Source organism: Doryrhamphus excisus, linkage group LG9 (genome assembly GCF_037039965.1).
Source record: "Doryrhamphus excisus strain RoL-2023G ecotype Guam linkage group LG9, RoL_Dexc_Guam_v1.1, whole genome shotgun sequence".
NCBI lineage: Eukaryota > Metazoa > Chordata > Actinopteri > Syngnathiformes > Syngnathidae > Doryrhamphus > Doryrhamphus excisus.
This window is the reverse complement of record NC_136365.1, coordinates 3,847,866-3,865,826: the sequence shown is the minus strand read 5'-3', so window position 1 is coordinate 3,865,826 and position 17,961 is coordinate 3,847,866. Positions and strand designations below refer to the sequence as shown.

The 17,961-nt window shown below is 41.3% G+C and overlaps 1 protein-coding gene across 9 annotated transcripts in view; it reads right to left on the bottom strand.

The window, feature by feature from the left end:
• Window positions 1-1,756: 1,756 nt before the first annotated feature.
• Window positions 1,757-17,961, bottom strand: part of add3a (adducin 3 (gamma) a) — an 85,944-nt gene continuing 69,739 nt past the window's right edge. For 6 of the 9 annotated variants that reach the window (XM_058064995.2, XM_058064919.2, XM_058064742.2 and 3 more), the window contains 11 exons: window positions 14,742-14,891; window positions 13,266-13,409; window positions 12,896-12,994; window positions 12,210-12,386; window positions 11,857-12,111; window positions 10,996-11,100; window positions 10,788-10,874; window positions 10,399-10,422; window positions 9,782-9,902; window positions 7,532-7,624; window positions 1,757-4,517 (listed from right to left, as the gene is read on the bottom strand). In XM_058064995.2, the coding sequence (XP_057920978.2) occupies window positions 4,267-4,517; window positions 7,532-7,624; window positions 9,782-9,902; window positions 10,399-10,422; window positions 10,788-10,874; window positions 10,996-11,100; window positions 11,857-12,111; window positions 12,210-12,386; window positions 12,896-12,994; window positions 13,266-13,409; window positions 14,742-14,891 (1,506 nt within the window). In that variant the 3' untranslated portion in view covers window positions 1,757-4,266. The remainder of the gene's footprint in view (window positions 4,518-7,531; window positions 7,625-9,781; window positions 9,903-10,398; window positions 10,423-10,787; window positions 10,875-10,995; window positions 11,101-11,856; window positions 12,112-12,209; window positions 12,387-12,895; window positions 12,995-13,265; window positions 13,410-14,741; window positions 14,892-17,961) is intronic. The other 3 variants (XM_058065221.2, XM_058065211.2, XM_058065231.2) reach the window with 3 other exon arrangements.

Sequence of the window (17,961 nt, the reverse complement as noted above, 5' to 3'; positions counted from 1 at the left end):
ATGTAGTTTTTCACTAAAGTTAAAATACAGGAAACTATACAGGTTGCCACGAGAAAGAAGGGCAATTCTTTATTCACAGCTACGTTCCCCATCACGAAAAAGTCGACCAGATTTGCGCTTGTGCTGTAAATCACCGTTGATGCACTACACTGCTGATGAAGATGTAAAAAAAAAAGTGTAATTAAGCTATTAAGCTAGTTTCCAATACAAAAACTCACAGGGCACATATAGACAAACAACCATTCACACTCACATTCATACCTATGGACAATTTGGAGTCGCCAATTAACCTAGCATGTTTTTTGGAATGTGGGAGGAAACCGGAGTACCTGGAGAAAACTCACTGAGAACTTTCAAAGAACTTCCACTAAGGGTGGAATTGAACTCAGGTCTCCTAGCTGTGAGGCCTGTGTGCTAACCACTAGTCCTTGATATCTATTATTCATTCATTCATTCATTTTCTACCGCTTATCCTCACGAGGGTCGCGGGGGTGCTGGAGCCTATCCCACCTGTCTTTGGGCTGGTCGCCAGCCAATCACAGGGCACATATAGACAAACAACCATTCACACTCACATTCATACCTATGGACAATTTGGAGTCGCCAATTAACCTAGCATGTTTTTGGAATGTGGGAGGAAACCGGAGTACCCGGAGAAAACCCACGGAGAACTTTTAAAGAACTTCCACTAAGGGTGGAATTGAACTCGGGTCTCCTAGCTGTAAGGCCAGTGTGCTAACCACTAGTCCACCTTGCAGCCTTGATATCTATTATTCATTCATTCATCCTCACGAGGGTCGCGAGTGTGCTGGAGCCTATCCCAGCTGTCTTCGGGCGAGAGGCGGGGTACACCCTGGACTGGTCGCCAGCCAATCACAGGGCACATATAGACAAACAACCATTCACACTCACATTCATACCTATGGACAATTTGGAGTGGCCAATTAACCTAGCATGTTTTTGGAATGTGGGAAGAAACCGGAGTACCCGGAGATGGCCGAGGGTGGAATTGAACCCTGGTCTCCTAGCTGTGAGGTGTGCGCGCTAACCACTCGTCCACCGTGCCGCCTGAAGTGATCATTTTAACAACAAATGTCAACATTTCCGTTGAATGAAAGCCCAAAGTTCAGCGAGGTCCCGATCATCAATGATGATGATGTGACAAATCATTGATATTTTCATTGTTTGTCCAAGTTATATGAATAAAAATACTTTCCAGTCCTCATATTCAAGTTGGTATAACGATATTAGGACTTCATTCTCATAACATTTCACAGCAGAATACTTTTTCTTTTCGGTGTGGCCTTTCCAGTCAAAAGCCTAATATGTCATTTTTCCATTAAGAACGGTGCAGTCAGGTTTATTTCCATGCATATTGGTGGCTAGCCATGCGATTGCATTGAAGGCACATCCACGACTTTAAACGCCTCACTTCCCCTTCCACTCAACTGCAGCAAATACAAAGATTAAGTTTGGCATATTTAAAGGAACGATATGCACCATCATTCCTTATTGTGGCTTTGCTATTCCTTTGCAAATGTGTGCACGTCATGGCAACGTAATCATGAATGAATTATGCTCAACACACAAAAAATATAACACAAATGAAAATATGAAAATGAGTTTCGGTTGTGGTAAAATACAGTTTATTTGTGAATGTACACTGATTAGCAATACAACTATTAGATTAGCTTTTATAGGTGAGGGTTCACAGGTCACAAAGTCGCTTGGCTCATTGCGGTGAGCCAAAGCAAAATTATGTTTTTTTTTGTTTTTTTTCCCCAACAGAAAATGGGGGTGAGGGAGAGGCATTAGTAACGCAAAGTGCAAAGAAATAAGTTCATGTGGGAGCAATTTGTGCTCCTAAAATGCGTCATAAACAACAATACTACAATATAGTGCTCTCTGCGAACTAATGGAGAATAAAGAAAGCCATAAAAATGGAGCATGACAAAAACAAATCCTTTTTACAGGAGGAGAGATGGTATGAAAGAAGATGTAAGTAACCATGCTGGTGTCTCATTGTTGGTACAAACTCGCCTTCCATCTTTCACTTGCGTGACCTCGACCGGCTGCTGCCCGACTTCCCACCCCCTCTCCCTCCACATAAAATACCCAAATGTTGGACCCAGCTAAAATAAAAGACGCAGCCTTCCCTCTAAATCCACTAGTTCACATTGCAAGCTGGGATATTGGTCCACGGCCAGGGTGGCGGCCATGGCGGTCAACTGTGGCTCATCTGACATTTACTAAACTATTTAAAAAGGTTGCACAAGGCAGGCTTTGGGGAGTGAAATGTGCTTGCCGAGTGATCCAATTCAACATAAAAGCACCACCTGTAAAGACTTTTGGGGTGTTGTTTCACCGCCTGGGGAGGGGGGGGGGGGGGTGAGTCAACAAGAGGTCCTTTCAGGGCCATGAACCCCTTAAAAACATGGACTACTTAGAATATGGCTTTAAACACACTCATACATATATAGATTTCTTTATAAACACACTTTACAAAAGTCATCACTGCTTCATACTTCATAATTCTCGACCACAGAATATTAGGGCCACGCTGGGAAGAAGACATTATAAATCCTACAATTTAAATATTACATTTATTGTTAATTATAACATTAAAAATGGTCCTAATTGTATTTTACAAGATCATGTTGCAATAAAAAAATTAGTACAAGAATAAAGTCACAATAAGTTGTACATTTATTCGAAATTATTTTATGTGAAAAATTTAATATGATTTTTAAAAAGTACATTTGGTTAAATACTGCAATATAAAAAAATGTAATTAAAATACAAAAATGTAATTTTTCGTGCAAAAATAAAGATAACATTATGACAATAATGTCCTAAATTTTAGTCAAACTCTTATTACTGCATAACCGGTCATAAATGAATAATTAAGGGATGTCAATATCAGCATAAAAATGCAATATCGGTTGATATCATAATTTTTTTTTCCTGAAAAAAAAAAAAAAAAAAAGTTGCATTATACAACACATATGTGTTCATTCCACCACAAAAAAAGGTTTTCGGCAAAAAAGCCAATATCGGACATCACTAATTTTAATATAAAAATAATAAAATTTACATTTAACAAGAATCACATTAGAGCTATGAGGAGTTTTTTTTTTATTTTTCTGGTGTAAAAAATTTAAATTGCAACAACAACAAAAGTAATTTGTAGTTTTTCCACTTTCCAGTGTGGCCCTAATAGTCCTTGTGATTCTCTTATTATTAGACGTGTATCAGCACTGCACTTCCTGCTTTTTTTTTTTTTTTTTTTTTTTAAACAACTTTTTGCTGAGTTCAGACATCATTTTTACACCCGAGACAGCCTTTCTTCCTTCTTGCTAAAAACACTTTCCGTGTGTCCTCGCTTGGCTTCATTTCCAGGCCTTCCAGGCTTTTGCTACTTCTTGCACAACTTTGACCAAATACTTTCCAGTCCCTTCGCTGGTCAAACTACCAGCCGCTACAATGGGTCACATATCACCAACAAAAGTGCAAGCACATTCAAATAAAAAAATAAAATTACAAATCTATAGCTGACATATCCAGTCGTCGTGTATTTGTGTTATATATAACTTTGTCTACTCTAATTTAGAATATGATTTGCACTCCTCACAAAAAAAAAAAGACACAAAATTGGTGCCTGGAAAAGCTTCGAAATGAGTAGAAAAGGACGCTGACTCAAAGCAAACGTTGAATAAAAACATCAGATCTCATGAGATGAATTCTAATTGACTAAAATTGCAGAAAAAAAGAAGGAAAAGTGAAATGTTACATAAATATACAGTATAGTATTTTTGAGATGTTGACGACGCTAAATGTTGCTGCAGCCATGTTGAATACAAGGAGTAAACGTCCCCTGTGGCCACTAAGGGAGGGGGAAAGTGTCCAGTGTGACTTCATGAAGCCTCTCGGTGAGGGGACTCGAACCGTAGGGCAAAGAGGACCACAATACGTCTACAGTGCAGTTTTGTTGCAATCCAATTGTTTTTCGACTACGATGAGATGAGAGGACAACACAGGAGGATCCAGTTGATCCAGCATCATGGTGCAGCCTGCAGGGATCCCACGTCAAAGTACTGCATATGTGGTCAGCAACCCACGGCATTCCACCCTAATCACTTATTTTTGCTTTTTAGCATATAAAACCCTTTTTTTTGTAAAATTGTAAAATAATCAAAACCATAACAGGAGAGAAAAAAACAAAGACAACAATAAAAGACACCAACTTCTCCTCGTTTTCTTGCCTGCTCAGGCCTCCGTCTTCTCTTTCTTTTTGTTCTTCTTCAGGAAGGACGGGGTACGGAACTTCTTCTTCTTCTTAGTATTAGGCGACTTGGAAGGTGAGCTCTCTTGAGACAGAACCTCCTCGATCTTCTCGCCGGGGCGCACCGTGATCTCCACGCTCTCCACGCTGGTGTCAAGCTGGCTGACACGCTTGGACAGCTCTTGGTCCACGTCGCAGTGGTTGTCTTTGCCGTTCGTCAGGCCCGAGTGGTTGACTGAGAGGACAAGAGGAAGACATGTTAGGACAAGCAGCCAATGGAAGAATAGAAAACTGAATAAAGAGACTATAGAAAAGACTAAAATATTAGTTCTAATAGAGGATATGCCTCCACTTATCATCCACTTCAACACATAAAAATCTATAATGACTGTAAGAGTTGTTAATAAATAATAACTTCCTGTATTCGCACCTTTATCCAGATCCTCACCAAAATGTACATCACAATTCATGGTTCCATTTATCACAGCAAGTCTTCCACATCCTAAAGCAGCAAAACAGCCCCAAACCATCACACTACCGCCACCATATTTTACTGTTGGTATGATGTTCTTTTTCTCAAAGGTGGCCTCACTTTTACTTTTATGTAATGGGACACACGCCTTCCTAAAAGTTCAACTTTTATGTTTCAACTTTTTCAGTATTTTCCCAAATGTCTTGTGGGGGGTCTTTTGGGACCTCTTGGATGAGTCGTTACCGCGTTCTTGTGGTCATTTTGGTTGGCCGGCCAACTCCTGGGAAGGTTCACCGCTGTTACATATTTTGGTCATTTGTGGATAATGGCTCTCGCTGTGGTTAGCTGGAGCCCCAAAGCTTTAAAAATGGCTTAACCTTTTCCAAACTTATAGACCTAATTTAATCTCAGTTATCTTTTCCACACAGAGCCATGTAGGATTGGATTTTTTTTCTCCCTTAAAAAGTGCATTTTTATGTTCAGTTGTGTTATCACTGACTAAATAATAAATAATAAATAATAAACAATAAATAATAATAAAAAAATAATAAATAATAAATAATAAATAATAAATAATAAATAATAAATAATAAATAATAAATAATAAATAATAAATAATAAATAATAAATAATAAATAATAAATAATAAATAATAAATAATAAATAAACAATAGATAATAAATAAAGGGATATTATTATATATACTATAATATCTCAAACATTGATGACAGGTCAGTATGTGTAATGTATAAGTGAAAAAATATGTTATGGAAATAGATAAAGACCATAAAGATGTGCAACACAGGAACAAAAAATGTACATAATTACAACATATATACTATAAGTACACTCTAGCTTGTAATACTAGAGTAGTAGCAGATCCGTGATTTTTTTTTTGGGGGGGGGGGGTTACCTTCTGGCGAAAAAAAGTGTGTAACAGAGATGCCCATAAAAATATCCTTTTTAGACACACGGCAAGCGTACAATATTATAATACAATATTATAAAGCTTTAAAACATTATACAATCTGATTATTTATGGTTATGGGAAATGAATATAGACATTTTAATGTTCCAGTTGGATGTTCCCCATGGTGGATGAAGCAGCCTTTGCTAGTTCAAACTAGGACACGGGCGCATTAAATGTGACTTGATTAGGATTTACAGTCCATGCTTTTAATGTGGTACACTTCACTGCTATAGTAAATGTGTCACTGCTGGCTCGGATACACAAACACCAGTACAGGTGTGTGCTTGCACTTCCGCCGTCCTTGTGCTCTACATATTTTATAACATGCCAGCGTAAAGCCTCGGTGACCCGATAGCCTAAAGAACGTGTCCTCCTTTCACCTTTCAATGTAGGTCTGGGCTAGCAGACTACACCCAATGTCCGTGTTAAAACCCTGCTACTGTCACATCTGTTCTACTGGCCCCAGGAAGCAGGGCGCCGGTGTTGGATAACCGCAAAGGAACCATACCGCTACTTCTCAAGTTATTTTCAACCTGAGAAAAAAAAAAAAAAAAAAACATACTGAAAATGAAGCATGTAACAACTGACCCGATTCCATCACAAGTGTCCGATCCCGCAGCCATGGCGTTAAAAATATAGGTCCCCTGAGCCTGTGTACTTCGGGGGGGGGGGGGGGGGGGGGGGGGGGGGGGGGGGGTTAATTGTTAGGATCTGTGTGATTGTGTGTGTGTTGTGCCGAGAGGAAAGCTGACAGGAAGTCAATCCTGTGGTGTCGTTATTTAAAAGTTATGGAGGAGCTCCTCTATGAGGTCATGCCGCTGGCCTCGTACGTCGTTCTGCGATGATGATGGCGCACATGCAAACACGGACAGCATGTTTAACGCACTAAAAAAAATAATTATTGCATAAATTGGCGTAAAACTAGCTTTTAAACACACATGTTGACACCTTAATTAGATCATGAGGGTGGCACGGTGGAGTAGCGGTTCACGCGTAGACCTCACAGCTAGGAGACCAGGGTTCAATTCCACCCTCGGCCATCTCTGTGTGGAGTTTGCATGTTCTCCCCGTGCATGCGTGGGTTTTCTCCGGGTACTCCGGTTTCCTCCCACATTCCAAAAAAACATGCTAGGTTAATTAGCGACTCCAAATTGTCCATAGGTATGAATGTGAGTGTGAATGGTTGTTTGTCTATATGTGCCCTGTGATTGGCTGGCGACCAGTCCAGGGTGTACCCCGCCAGCACCCCCCCGCAACCCCATGCAGCAGTGCACCAAAAATTCCAGAAGATGGTGCTAGGTTTTCTTTCACCATTAAATACCCCATAAAGTTAATGAATATCTGGACTTCTGCCAACTTCCCTTGTCCTTTCCTCTGCAGTATTGGGCAGCAGAGCCCAATTGGCAATGAAACAGCGTTTTGAATGTGACTAACACGATCCCTTCTTTCTTTGAAATGGAGAAAGAGTGCAGAGTGGAAAGCCTATTAAATCTTTCTTAATAGTCCCGCTGACTCGTTTTGTATTTTTTCTGCCGTGTGGTGCAACAGTGAGCCAAGTTACTAACGACACAGCATGACTAATAATTATTTTTTATTTTTATTATGTTGTTTTTTTAAACTGCTGTTGTGAGTCATGGCTTCTATGAAGTGAATATGACAAAAAAAAAACAGAATCTTTCTGCAGCAAAAAAAAACAAAAAAACCCCAAAACATATTTAGTGTGTCTGAGCATTGTGTTGCTGAGATTCGATACCACTAATGTGAGTGACAGCTACAGACACAGACACTATGATGGACAGACTGATACCTTGTTTAGCCGGAGTGCTTTGCGGCGACTGGGTGAGTGACAGAGACTGAGAGAGTGTGGAGCCGTCATCAGAGGTTAGCTCGTGCTCGCCATCTGCAGGGGTGGTAGGGTTTGGTAGCAAGTAGGGGTGGCGGTGGGGGTCAGGGGGTGTTATGAGTGCGGGATGAGCAGATTGCAGTTGGGATTGAAGGAGCGGCAAGACAGCGGTGGCGAGCGGTCGGGGAGAGAGGGTGCATGGGGATTGAGATGAAAGGTCAGAGAGGTCGCCGGGAAGCGGAGTCAAGAGATTAGTGATCACACACATGTCGGGATTCGGACATGCACAGATGCTCTTCTGCAAATTTCCCAGAATCATCACTTAATGAATGACAGGCTTTTTCTTTAACATTATTATCCTGACGTGGGGGGGGGGCACTTTAGAACAAGGACAATGTTGTATAACTGGGAGTTTCCATCAGGCACAGATGCATTAATATTCTCTTTTCAAACCATAATCATACCTAAAAGAGTGTTTTAAGGATCATTATCTTCTTGGACTAAAGCGTCCGCCCCCCCACACGTCAAAAGAACACAGTTAACTCAGGACAATCATTTGTTTTAGTGTAGAAAAAAAAGGTTTATAGCAGCAACTGCTAGTGCATCTGAGATGACGTGCAGCTCAGCATTAGCATCTTGGCTAATTCATTCATTCATTCATTTTATACCGCTTATCCTCACGAGGGTCGCGGGGGTGCTTTGGGCAGAGAACAATTTTGAGGTGTGATTTTATGGAGGATGCATTTTAGTGATGCAAATGTATTCCTCTTTTGAACGCATATTGTTTTGAGAAGTCTTTACTCAAGTGGCCCCCCACTTAGTAGTAACGGGCTTGACGTTCCTCATCGCTGAACTCCCACCAGAACTTGGCTCGAAGTGGGGGGGGGGGTAAGTCACTATTGATGTACTACACTGATGATGTCATACAAACGTCATGTCAAAAAAATCCCGATGCTGAACAAAAATGACACGCTTACTTTGTGAAACACAGCACTTGTATCCTCAAACCTTCAGTCACATCAGTGGGGGTCGAGCCTAGCATTATGACGGGGTGGGGGGGCACAAACCCTTTAGGCGCCAGAGTTTTTTCAATTTCATTCATTCATTTTCTACCGCTTATCCTCACAAGGGTTGCGGGGGTGCTGGAGCCTATCCCAGCTGTCTTTGGGCGAGAGGCGGGGTACACCCTGGACTGGTCGCCAGCCAATCACAGGGCACATATAGACAAACAACCATTCACACTCACATTCATACCTATGGACAATTTGCATGTTGGCCTTGTGTGCACGTGTGTTTAACGTGTTTTAGGCTAGTCCAGACGGTCTCCAGCTGGCATCCAGATTGGTCACTGGGGATTCAGGGTGGGGGGCCTGTGGGGGCACCAGTGTCATAGCAACAAGCAATGGTCATAAGGTGGGTGTGAAGACCTTCTGTCTGTTTGTTTCGCCATCTGCTAATATGATTAGCATTAGCTGTCCTGTGCGTGTGCATGTGTGCACAAAGGGCCTGTTGGGATGAAAAAGGTGTGTTGTGTTTGCTGCTCACTATGGACTATACACACTTGTGGGCCACTGCATTAGGTACACGTGCAATGTTCATGTTTAAAGTGAACTTCTAATTAATGCATAACGGTATTAACCTGCATGCAACAAAAATGATCTACACATGTATAAAATATTTTTTTCAACAGAAGAGTCTAAATAAAAATATGCACCACTGCAGAAGTGACAAGTAAAGGTGCAAACAATAGCCTGGTGTTTGTTTCCATTTCCGCTACACAGAAATCCCTCATTTATCACAGTTAACTGATTCCAGACTCGACCGTGATGAGTGAATTTCCAAAAAGTAGGAGTGGAAAACCTGTTTACAACCTTCTTAATATATATTTTTTAACATTATTAGAGCCTTCTAGACATGAACTTACCTGTAAAGTCTGCTGATTTTTATTGCATCTACATATCATCACAACATCTTTGAATGCATCCTGAATGCCTTGAATTTGTATTTCTCCTATAGCCACTTTTATGCTTGGAAATGCTTCATTTAGGGACAAACATATTCATAGGTGGATATATTTTAGAACTAACCAAAAATCAACTAAATGTATTAATATATTTTGGAAAAAAACAACGTGACGGGATTATACATTACTGTATGTATTAAACGATAACAACAACATGCATGTGTGTGCGAGTGTTGCCATGCGCCTCCTACCAAGACCCAGTTGCCCCCTCTCCACGTTTCTGCGATACTCTTCCAGGTCCTTCTCTGACAGCTCATTGAAAGGGTTGGGAGGCAGTGGGGCCATCTGTTCTTCCTCTGTGGGCACGTATGGCTACACAGTACACACACAAACATAGACAGACTCAGGAGAATCATAAAAGACATTCATTTTTGTACAAACGCACATATTAAACAATGAACATACAGACATAAAAACACCCTATAGAGGCTGAGTGTATGAGAAGACCTTTCATTGTCGCTACGACAGTAGTCGCTCGTTTCAACATCAAATACTACCAACCACCTCAAACGAGACTCATAGGAATCCTCTATACACCCAAACATCTTCAACCCAGATGAGGAAAAAGCCAGCATTGCACAAACAAGACAAGACAAGCATAAAACGCCATTGCGTCATCGCATGCACACAAACCACATCTGTACCTTTGAATGCTTAAAGAATATAAACTCAACACAAGATTTATACACAAATACAACATATGCAAATGTGTTTCTGTGCCCAACAAAGCATGCTCTTTGCGCAGTGACACCAAACTGTCCAAATGTGACAAAAAAAAAAAAAAAGAGAGGTAATTGTGGGTATTTACCAGAATGTTTATCTGCACCAGTTCCTTCAACACAGGATACCAACCAGAAAACATCAACATTATTATTTATCCATTTGTCATTTAGTTCCATCTATCTTGAGAGGTTAAAAAAGAAACTAATTTGGGCCTTGAATGATCACCAGGCTCCCCCTTGTGGCCATATGATGTTACTAACTGGCCATTGCAGTAGATCAAGTGACATCTCTGACTGTATATTAATCAATCTATCTATCAACTGTGTATATCCCCAGTGGAAGACCACACCCTGGACTTACAGGGTGATGAGGGTGAACAAGGCGTGAAGAGATAAGCGGCCAGTTAGATTCAATTCAAACTTAAAAAAAAAAAAAAACTAAAAAAAACTTTACTTTTGTGTATTTTCAACTTACCCGTCGTGGTTGATCAACCGGGATACCAGCGAGGTGCTGAGACCGAGGTCCTGATGTCATCACATCGCACCGATTCTGCTCTCTAATCTGTTAAAAGAACAAAAACCAAAGCTCTGTCCATCAAAGTTATAATATCATCGTTTAATACATCAGTACGGATTTTTACAGACGCTGATGGTTCACACGATGGTGGGGACTTTAGACTCACTTTGTTCCTCTTCTGCAGCACCTCATTGGGGTCCGTGTTGAGAGGGACAAACTGATTGGGGTCCTCGATACAGATCGGGGTTCCGGTCTCCTCTGCCTTCATCCACTGGAAATGGAATGATATGTTATTATATGTTATATTATATGTTACAATAATCATTAAAATGTCAAATATATATTTTGTGTCAAATACAAACATATTCCAATAACAATGAGTAAAACAATGAATAAATAAATATATAAATATAATCCTTTATTCCAGGCGGCACGGCGGTCGAGTGGTTAGCACGCAGACCTCACAGTTATGAGACCAGGGTTCAATTCCTCCGGGTACTCCGGTTTCCTCCCACATTCCAAAAACATGCTAGGTTAATTGGCGACTCCAAAATGTGAGTGTGAATGGTTGTTTGTCTATATGTGCCCTGTGATTGGCTGGCGACCAGTCCAGGGTGTACCCCGCCTCTCGCCCAAAGACAGCTGGGATAGGCTCCAGCACCCCCGCGACCCTCGTGAGGAAAAAGCGGTAGAAATTAATGAATGAATCCTTTATTCCACCACTAGATGGCAATGTAACATTTTAGAGTGGTATAGTATAGTATAGTATAGTATAGTATAGTATAGTATAGTATAGTATAGTATAGTATAGTATAGTACCCTTCATCCATCCATTTTCTTTACCGCTTATTCTCACAAAGGTCGCTCCATGCTGGAGCCTATCCCAGCTGTCTTTCAGCAAGAGGCGGGGTACACCCCAAGCCAATCACAGGGCACATATAGACAAACAACCATTCACACTCACATTCATACCTATGGATAATTTGGAGTCGCCAATTAACCAAATGAAGTGCCAACGTATGCTAACCGTGATTGTCCTGTTGTGGTTGTAGCGCTCATGTCCGCCCTCCACGTTGACCTTGGTGTAGCTGTTGGGCGAGTTAAGCCAGCGTGTTTTCTCCCTCTGCTGTCGCTGCTGTAGAAACTTGAAGGGCAATCGTGTCGGGTCCATGTCCTCTTCGAACATAAACGCCGTGACGGTGGCGGGGATCTCCACGTCGCTCTTGTGCCTCGGTTTCTCACGCACAATGGGATGGCGATAGGTGTGACCGGTTCTGTAGCCCTGCAAGGGATATCATAAATGTCACCATGAAGACAGGAAGCTCGGATTCAGTGTCAGGACGCCACAGTGACACTCCAAAGTAATCCATGTACACCCACCAGGTTATCCAGCATCCTCATCAGAGACTCAAACTCCATCTCGCCAACTTTCCACTTGAACGGACTGTGTATGACTGCGGAGACTTCTGCGGCTACAGTGTACACACGGGATTTGTATTTCTCTTGGTCAAGCAAGATCAGGTTGTCTATGCCGCCAGCACACGAGATAGCGTTCACCTAAAAAGTCAGTCCAGAGGAACAAACTGTTACTTTTTTTTTTTTTTTACATCCATGCAATATATAGTATTATGTCTAAAATGCTTTCAATGCTGAATTATTGCTGCTAGCGTGCAAAGCAAGGACGTATCCTAATCCGTCTGGGGAGAAAAATGTCATTTAGTAAAAGTCATTCTACTGGTCAGTGAAAAGCCACAACACAAGGAATAAATCACACATTGGACAACAAACATGCTTAGGGGATTTATTTCGCAAAATTAAGCTGGGCTTTGCTGTTGGGATTAATGTTTTGTTTTTTGTTTGCTTGACCGGGTAGTCACCCAGGATGTTTGGAGTATAGTATAGTATAGTATAGTATAGTATAGTATAGTATAGTATAGTATAGTATAGAATAGTATAGTATAGTATAGTACTCTTCATCCATCCATTTTCTTTACCGCTTATCCTCACAAAGGAATGAATATTATTATGAAATATGCTATCACCTAAAATGAAGTGTGTGTGTATACCTGGATTTCACTGGCATATTGTGCATTGTAGATGTAGTAAAAGGCCTCTTCCAAGGTCTCACCCAGAGCTACCATGCCGTGATTCCTCAGTACCAGAACCTTTAAAAACACATACACACTTATTACTGTATATACTTTATATAAGAACTCATCCTGTTTCCAGAATACAGAATACACCTAACATACAAATGTATTACAATAATGTGACTGACTTCCTCGAAAACAATTCACCAACCACTGAGACACTTTCATAGGAACATGGAACGGAAATTTATATTTAGGTCAGTTCTGACTAAACCAAGCATTGTGAATACGTCACAAGTAGAGCCCAAATTATACTAAAGATAATTAACGGCTGAGGTTTTCCAACCTTTGCAGTCGGCCCCAGTGCTTTTTGCAGCTCTTTGCGCTCCTCTGGGTCATCCAGGCTGCCCTGGTAGTTGAAGTAGGCGATGTCACCCAGAATGAGCGACTCCTGAGAAATGGGCAGGATGCCGCACTTCATAGATGACACCTAAAAGCGGAAAGGAAAAATAAAGTTAAATAAAGCACTTATTCCACATGATATTTCCCCATGACACCACTGCTCAGCTGAGCGTGCACTAAAAACAAAAAAAAGTCTATTATCAGATGACCCAGAGTGACAGTGTGGATCTGTTCTATTAGTATTGGTGGCACTCCACCAACAGCCATCACATTCTAGTTGGACTGTACCCTGTGGTTCCAACTACACACAGTAGATGGCAGTGTAACTCTGCTTTTTAACACACCCCAAATGTATAAACCAGAGGTAGGGAACCTATGGCTCGGGAGCCAGGTAGGGCTCTTTTGATGACTGTATCTGGCTCTCAAGCATTTCTTACCACAATAAAAATTTATTTTTGCTAACATTTTAAAGTAAACAACACAGAAATGACTGTCAAAAATAATATTAAAAATCAACAACTTTTTCATCTTTCCTGATATTTTCCAGGTCAAACACCAAAACTCGATTATTACTGAGTAATCCGGTAAATGTAAATATAAACTTTTCTCCTTTAGTCAAATAGTCACCTAGCTAAAGCTGCAGAACCAAGCCTTCTGGCAAAGATGGCCAAAAGAATGAAATATACGGAGTATGGTGCAAAACTATGCAGCAGCAGAAGTTGTATTAATGGCAACAAGTATTTGATTTATTATTAGACACTGCGCTGCTCACGAAAGTGTGCTGGCCACACCCCATTGGCGTGGGGTAGTGTGCCTGGTCTACGTAATTAGAGCCCATTATATCAAAAACTGTTGGTCTTACATAAAAATGCACACATTTTATTGCATTCAATGTTTAAAAAAATGTATATGGCTCTCACAGGTACACATTTTAAAATATCTGGCCTTCATGGCTCTCTTCGCCAAAAAGGTTCCCGACCCCTGGTATAAACCATGACTACACATAAAAAGTGCATATATGCTACTGCCTACGTATCCATCCAAATGTATATAAAAATCCACGGCTAGTGAGAATGTGCGTACTGGTATGCATCATTCATGTATGTACTAGCATGCATACTTTAGATTTATGTATTGTATTATAATCAAGCAAAAAAAAAAGCCAACCAAATACTAAATATACAAATGTTATACTCAATAATAGACTTTTTCCCCTATTTGTTCCATCTTTAGTGTTCTGTATGAATCTGTATGAAGGAACACCACGTATGACATACATCTGAGGTAAATGTGTAAGATGAAACATTGATTCCAGAAGCTTCTGCATCAAAACACATCACACTTTGTATGCTTCAAAATGTGTTACTTCGATGATATATTTTGCATGAAAAGTGGTGAATTGGTGTAAGCGCAAACGTACAGCAGCCATAGCAGGAGTGTGCACGTGTATGACGCAGCGGACGTCTGGACGCATGGCGTAGATGGCAGCGTGGGGGCTGAAACCAGCAGAGTCCATGCTCAGGTTGGTTGAGCCCTGCTCGATGACCTCTCCGATGATGTTGACCTTCACCTGGAGGGAAACAAGGAGACAAGCTGGGGTCAATACAACAGAGAGAGAAAGAAATTCTGCAGTATCTCTAGATTTGAGTTCCTTATCAATTATATTTTTCTGTCGCAGCATGATGGCTTGAAGTGCACTAAGCTTTAAGTTTGCACTAAGTGCTTAGTGCACTAAGCATACAAAAAAGCATGCTTTAATGAGTTTGATGTGAACCCTAAATCAGAACAGAGATTCTGACTCTCTCAGGTCCAACAGAAGTCATCTCTGACTGATGGAGGACACAATCCAAAATGTGATCAAGTCCACAAGACTGAAAGCTGTGAAAATCCGAAATACAGAAAACCTGACTATCACATGGATGACCCCTCTGATGCTGCAGAGCGACCTTCTACTGTAAGTACAATTACCTCCAACTGTAAAAACGCGACTGGATCAAATAATCATGAATGATTATCTACACAATAAAACAAACAGCAGGAATCCCATAATCAATTACTCTTATCTATGAGCTACATGGCAACGTATGGTATGAAGACATTCAACTTCATTATTGCTCCATTTGAGGGGTGAGGGAGGTAGACCTACAGGAGAGAAGAGGAGAGCATGATAAAAAATGAAGACAGATAACCGGCCAAAGAGGGGGAGGCATGAAGCGGAAGAGAAGACAATGACGACCATGTGCGCACGTCAGACTCTCGCTGAAAGTTAATCACAAACAGAAAAACGTCTGTGGCCGGCAGCCATCGTTGCATCGTTGCCGCCACATGTTGTTCTGATATGAAGCATAAAACCACAAGATCACATTTCGCTCTCACAACACAAACTGTGAGTGTGAGTTGTTGCAACAGGAAAGGACATCCATCATACAGTCGGGGGGAGGGAGGGGGGGGGGGTGATGAAACACATTCACCTCATTCTGTGGAACACAGTGAATCCATGTCTTTTTTTCCCCCCACACTGATTCATGCTTTCAATGTGTTCTAATTTAAAAGGCTGGGCAGAGTCAAACTCATTTGAACTGGACTGGTATGGTGGTAATAATAATAATAATAATTATTATTATTATTATTAATAAGCCAGTTTCCTCCCACATTCCAAAAACATGCTCGGTTAATCGGCGACTCCAAATTGTCCATAGGTATGAATGTGAGTGTGAATGGTTGTTTGTCTATATGTGCCCTGTGATTGGCTGGCGACCAGTCCAGGGTGTACCCCGCCTCTCGCCTGAAGACAGCTGGGATAGGCTCCAGCACCCCTGCGACCCTCGTGAGGAAAAAGCGGTACAAAATGAATGAATGAATTAATTATTAATAACAACGACAATAATAATAATCCCCCTCTCGCCCGAAGACAGCTGGGATAGGCTCCAGCATCCCCGCGACCCTCGTGAGGAAAAAGCGGTAGAAAATGAATGAATGAATGAATAATAATAATAATGATAATAATACTACTAATAAGACCAGTCCAGGGTGTACCCCGCCTCTTGCCTTAAGTCAGCTGGGATAGGCTCCAGCATACCCCTGTGACCCTAGTGAGGATAAGCGGTGCCAGTCGGCACCCCAAAAGACTAAATTTTGACCTAAGTACAATCCTGACTTCATCAAGTACGGCTTTGTAAGGATGAGCAACATCTGGTTTTAGCTTGTTAGCTTGTTAAACTTTGAGTGGATTTGATTTATTATTGAAAAAATTAATGAGATCAATTAAATATTATATTATATATTATATTAATATTTAATGGCTCCCAGGCTACTCTGCACTGAAACTAATTGGGCCTCGTCAAAAAGGTTAAGAACCCCTGAGCTAGAACTCATGTCGTGTATTAATAATACAACAAGACGAGCACAATATTGTATGCTAATCGGAAAATGTGCGCGACCAAAGCAAACTTTTGACATACATTTTCAATGTTAACGGAAAAAAAACTCACTGAGGTTTTGCTGTACATTCATACAAATGCAGTCACAGAATGTATCACATTCTTCATTATATTTATAACATAATTGACAGATTTTTCAAAAACAGAGCCAAGTGAATGATTGCACCAACGCCACCATTGATGTGGACACGCTCAGACAAAGCCAGCTGGTCAGACAATGCATCATTGATTGGGTTACATCACATGGCCGGTGACATTGCACGTCACCTTGTCACGTCCTTCAGTAGCAGCCGCTCAGTCACACGACCCTACAGCTGAGAGGCCACGTCATGACTTACGCAGCAAGTCTAAATATAACAAAGAGATGCCAAAGGACGTGTCAGAAAAGACACGCTTAATGGTGTTGAGGTGATAAGAAATGTTTAAAAACAGCATGGCCACTCGAGTGCACTGGGACTGGGACCTCTGAGAGAAGCAACCTGACCAATATAACAGGCAGAAGCTCTCATGCGAAGCTGATGGCTTGGATCACCATCAAACGTCAAGTCTGCAGCTGCATCAACTAAATAATAACATTATTCATGCCTGGGAAACAGAACCCCTGAACCAAAGGAAGTGGCCTCAAGTTGACCTTGGAGCTCTCAAACAGAGAATTGATCGAAACGTAAGTTAACATAAAGGTCTGCAACAAGTTGAGACACAACAAATCAGACACAAAAATGAAACTGATGTACAGTTTAAATGTCTGAATCTTTTCTTTCTCAAAGTTTGAACTTTAACTACAAACAATAGCTCAAAGTAAGAGTGTTCGAAGCCGATGTAATGCCCGTCAATGCAATAATATCCACATAGGTAATAAACCATTCATTCATTTTCTACCGCTTTTTCCTCACGAGAGTCGCGGGGGGTGCTGGAGCCTATCCCAGCTGTCTTTGGGCGAGAGGCGAGGTACACCCTGGACTGGTCACCAGCCAATCACAGCGCACATATAGACAAACAACCATTCACACTCAAATTCATACCTATCCTAGCATGTTTTTGGAATGTGTGAGGAAACCGGAGTACCCGGAGAAAACCCACACATGCACGGGGAGAACATGCAAACTCCACACAGAGATGGCCGAGGGTGGAATTGAACCCTGGTCTCCTAGCTGTGAGGTCTGCGCTAACCTCTCGACCGCCGTGCCGCCCTGGTAATAA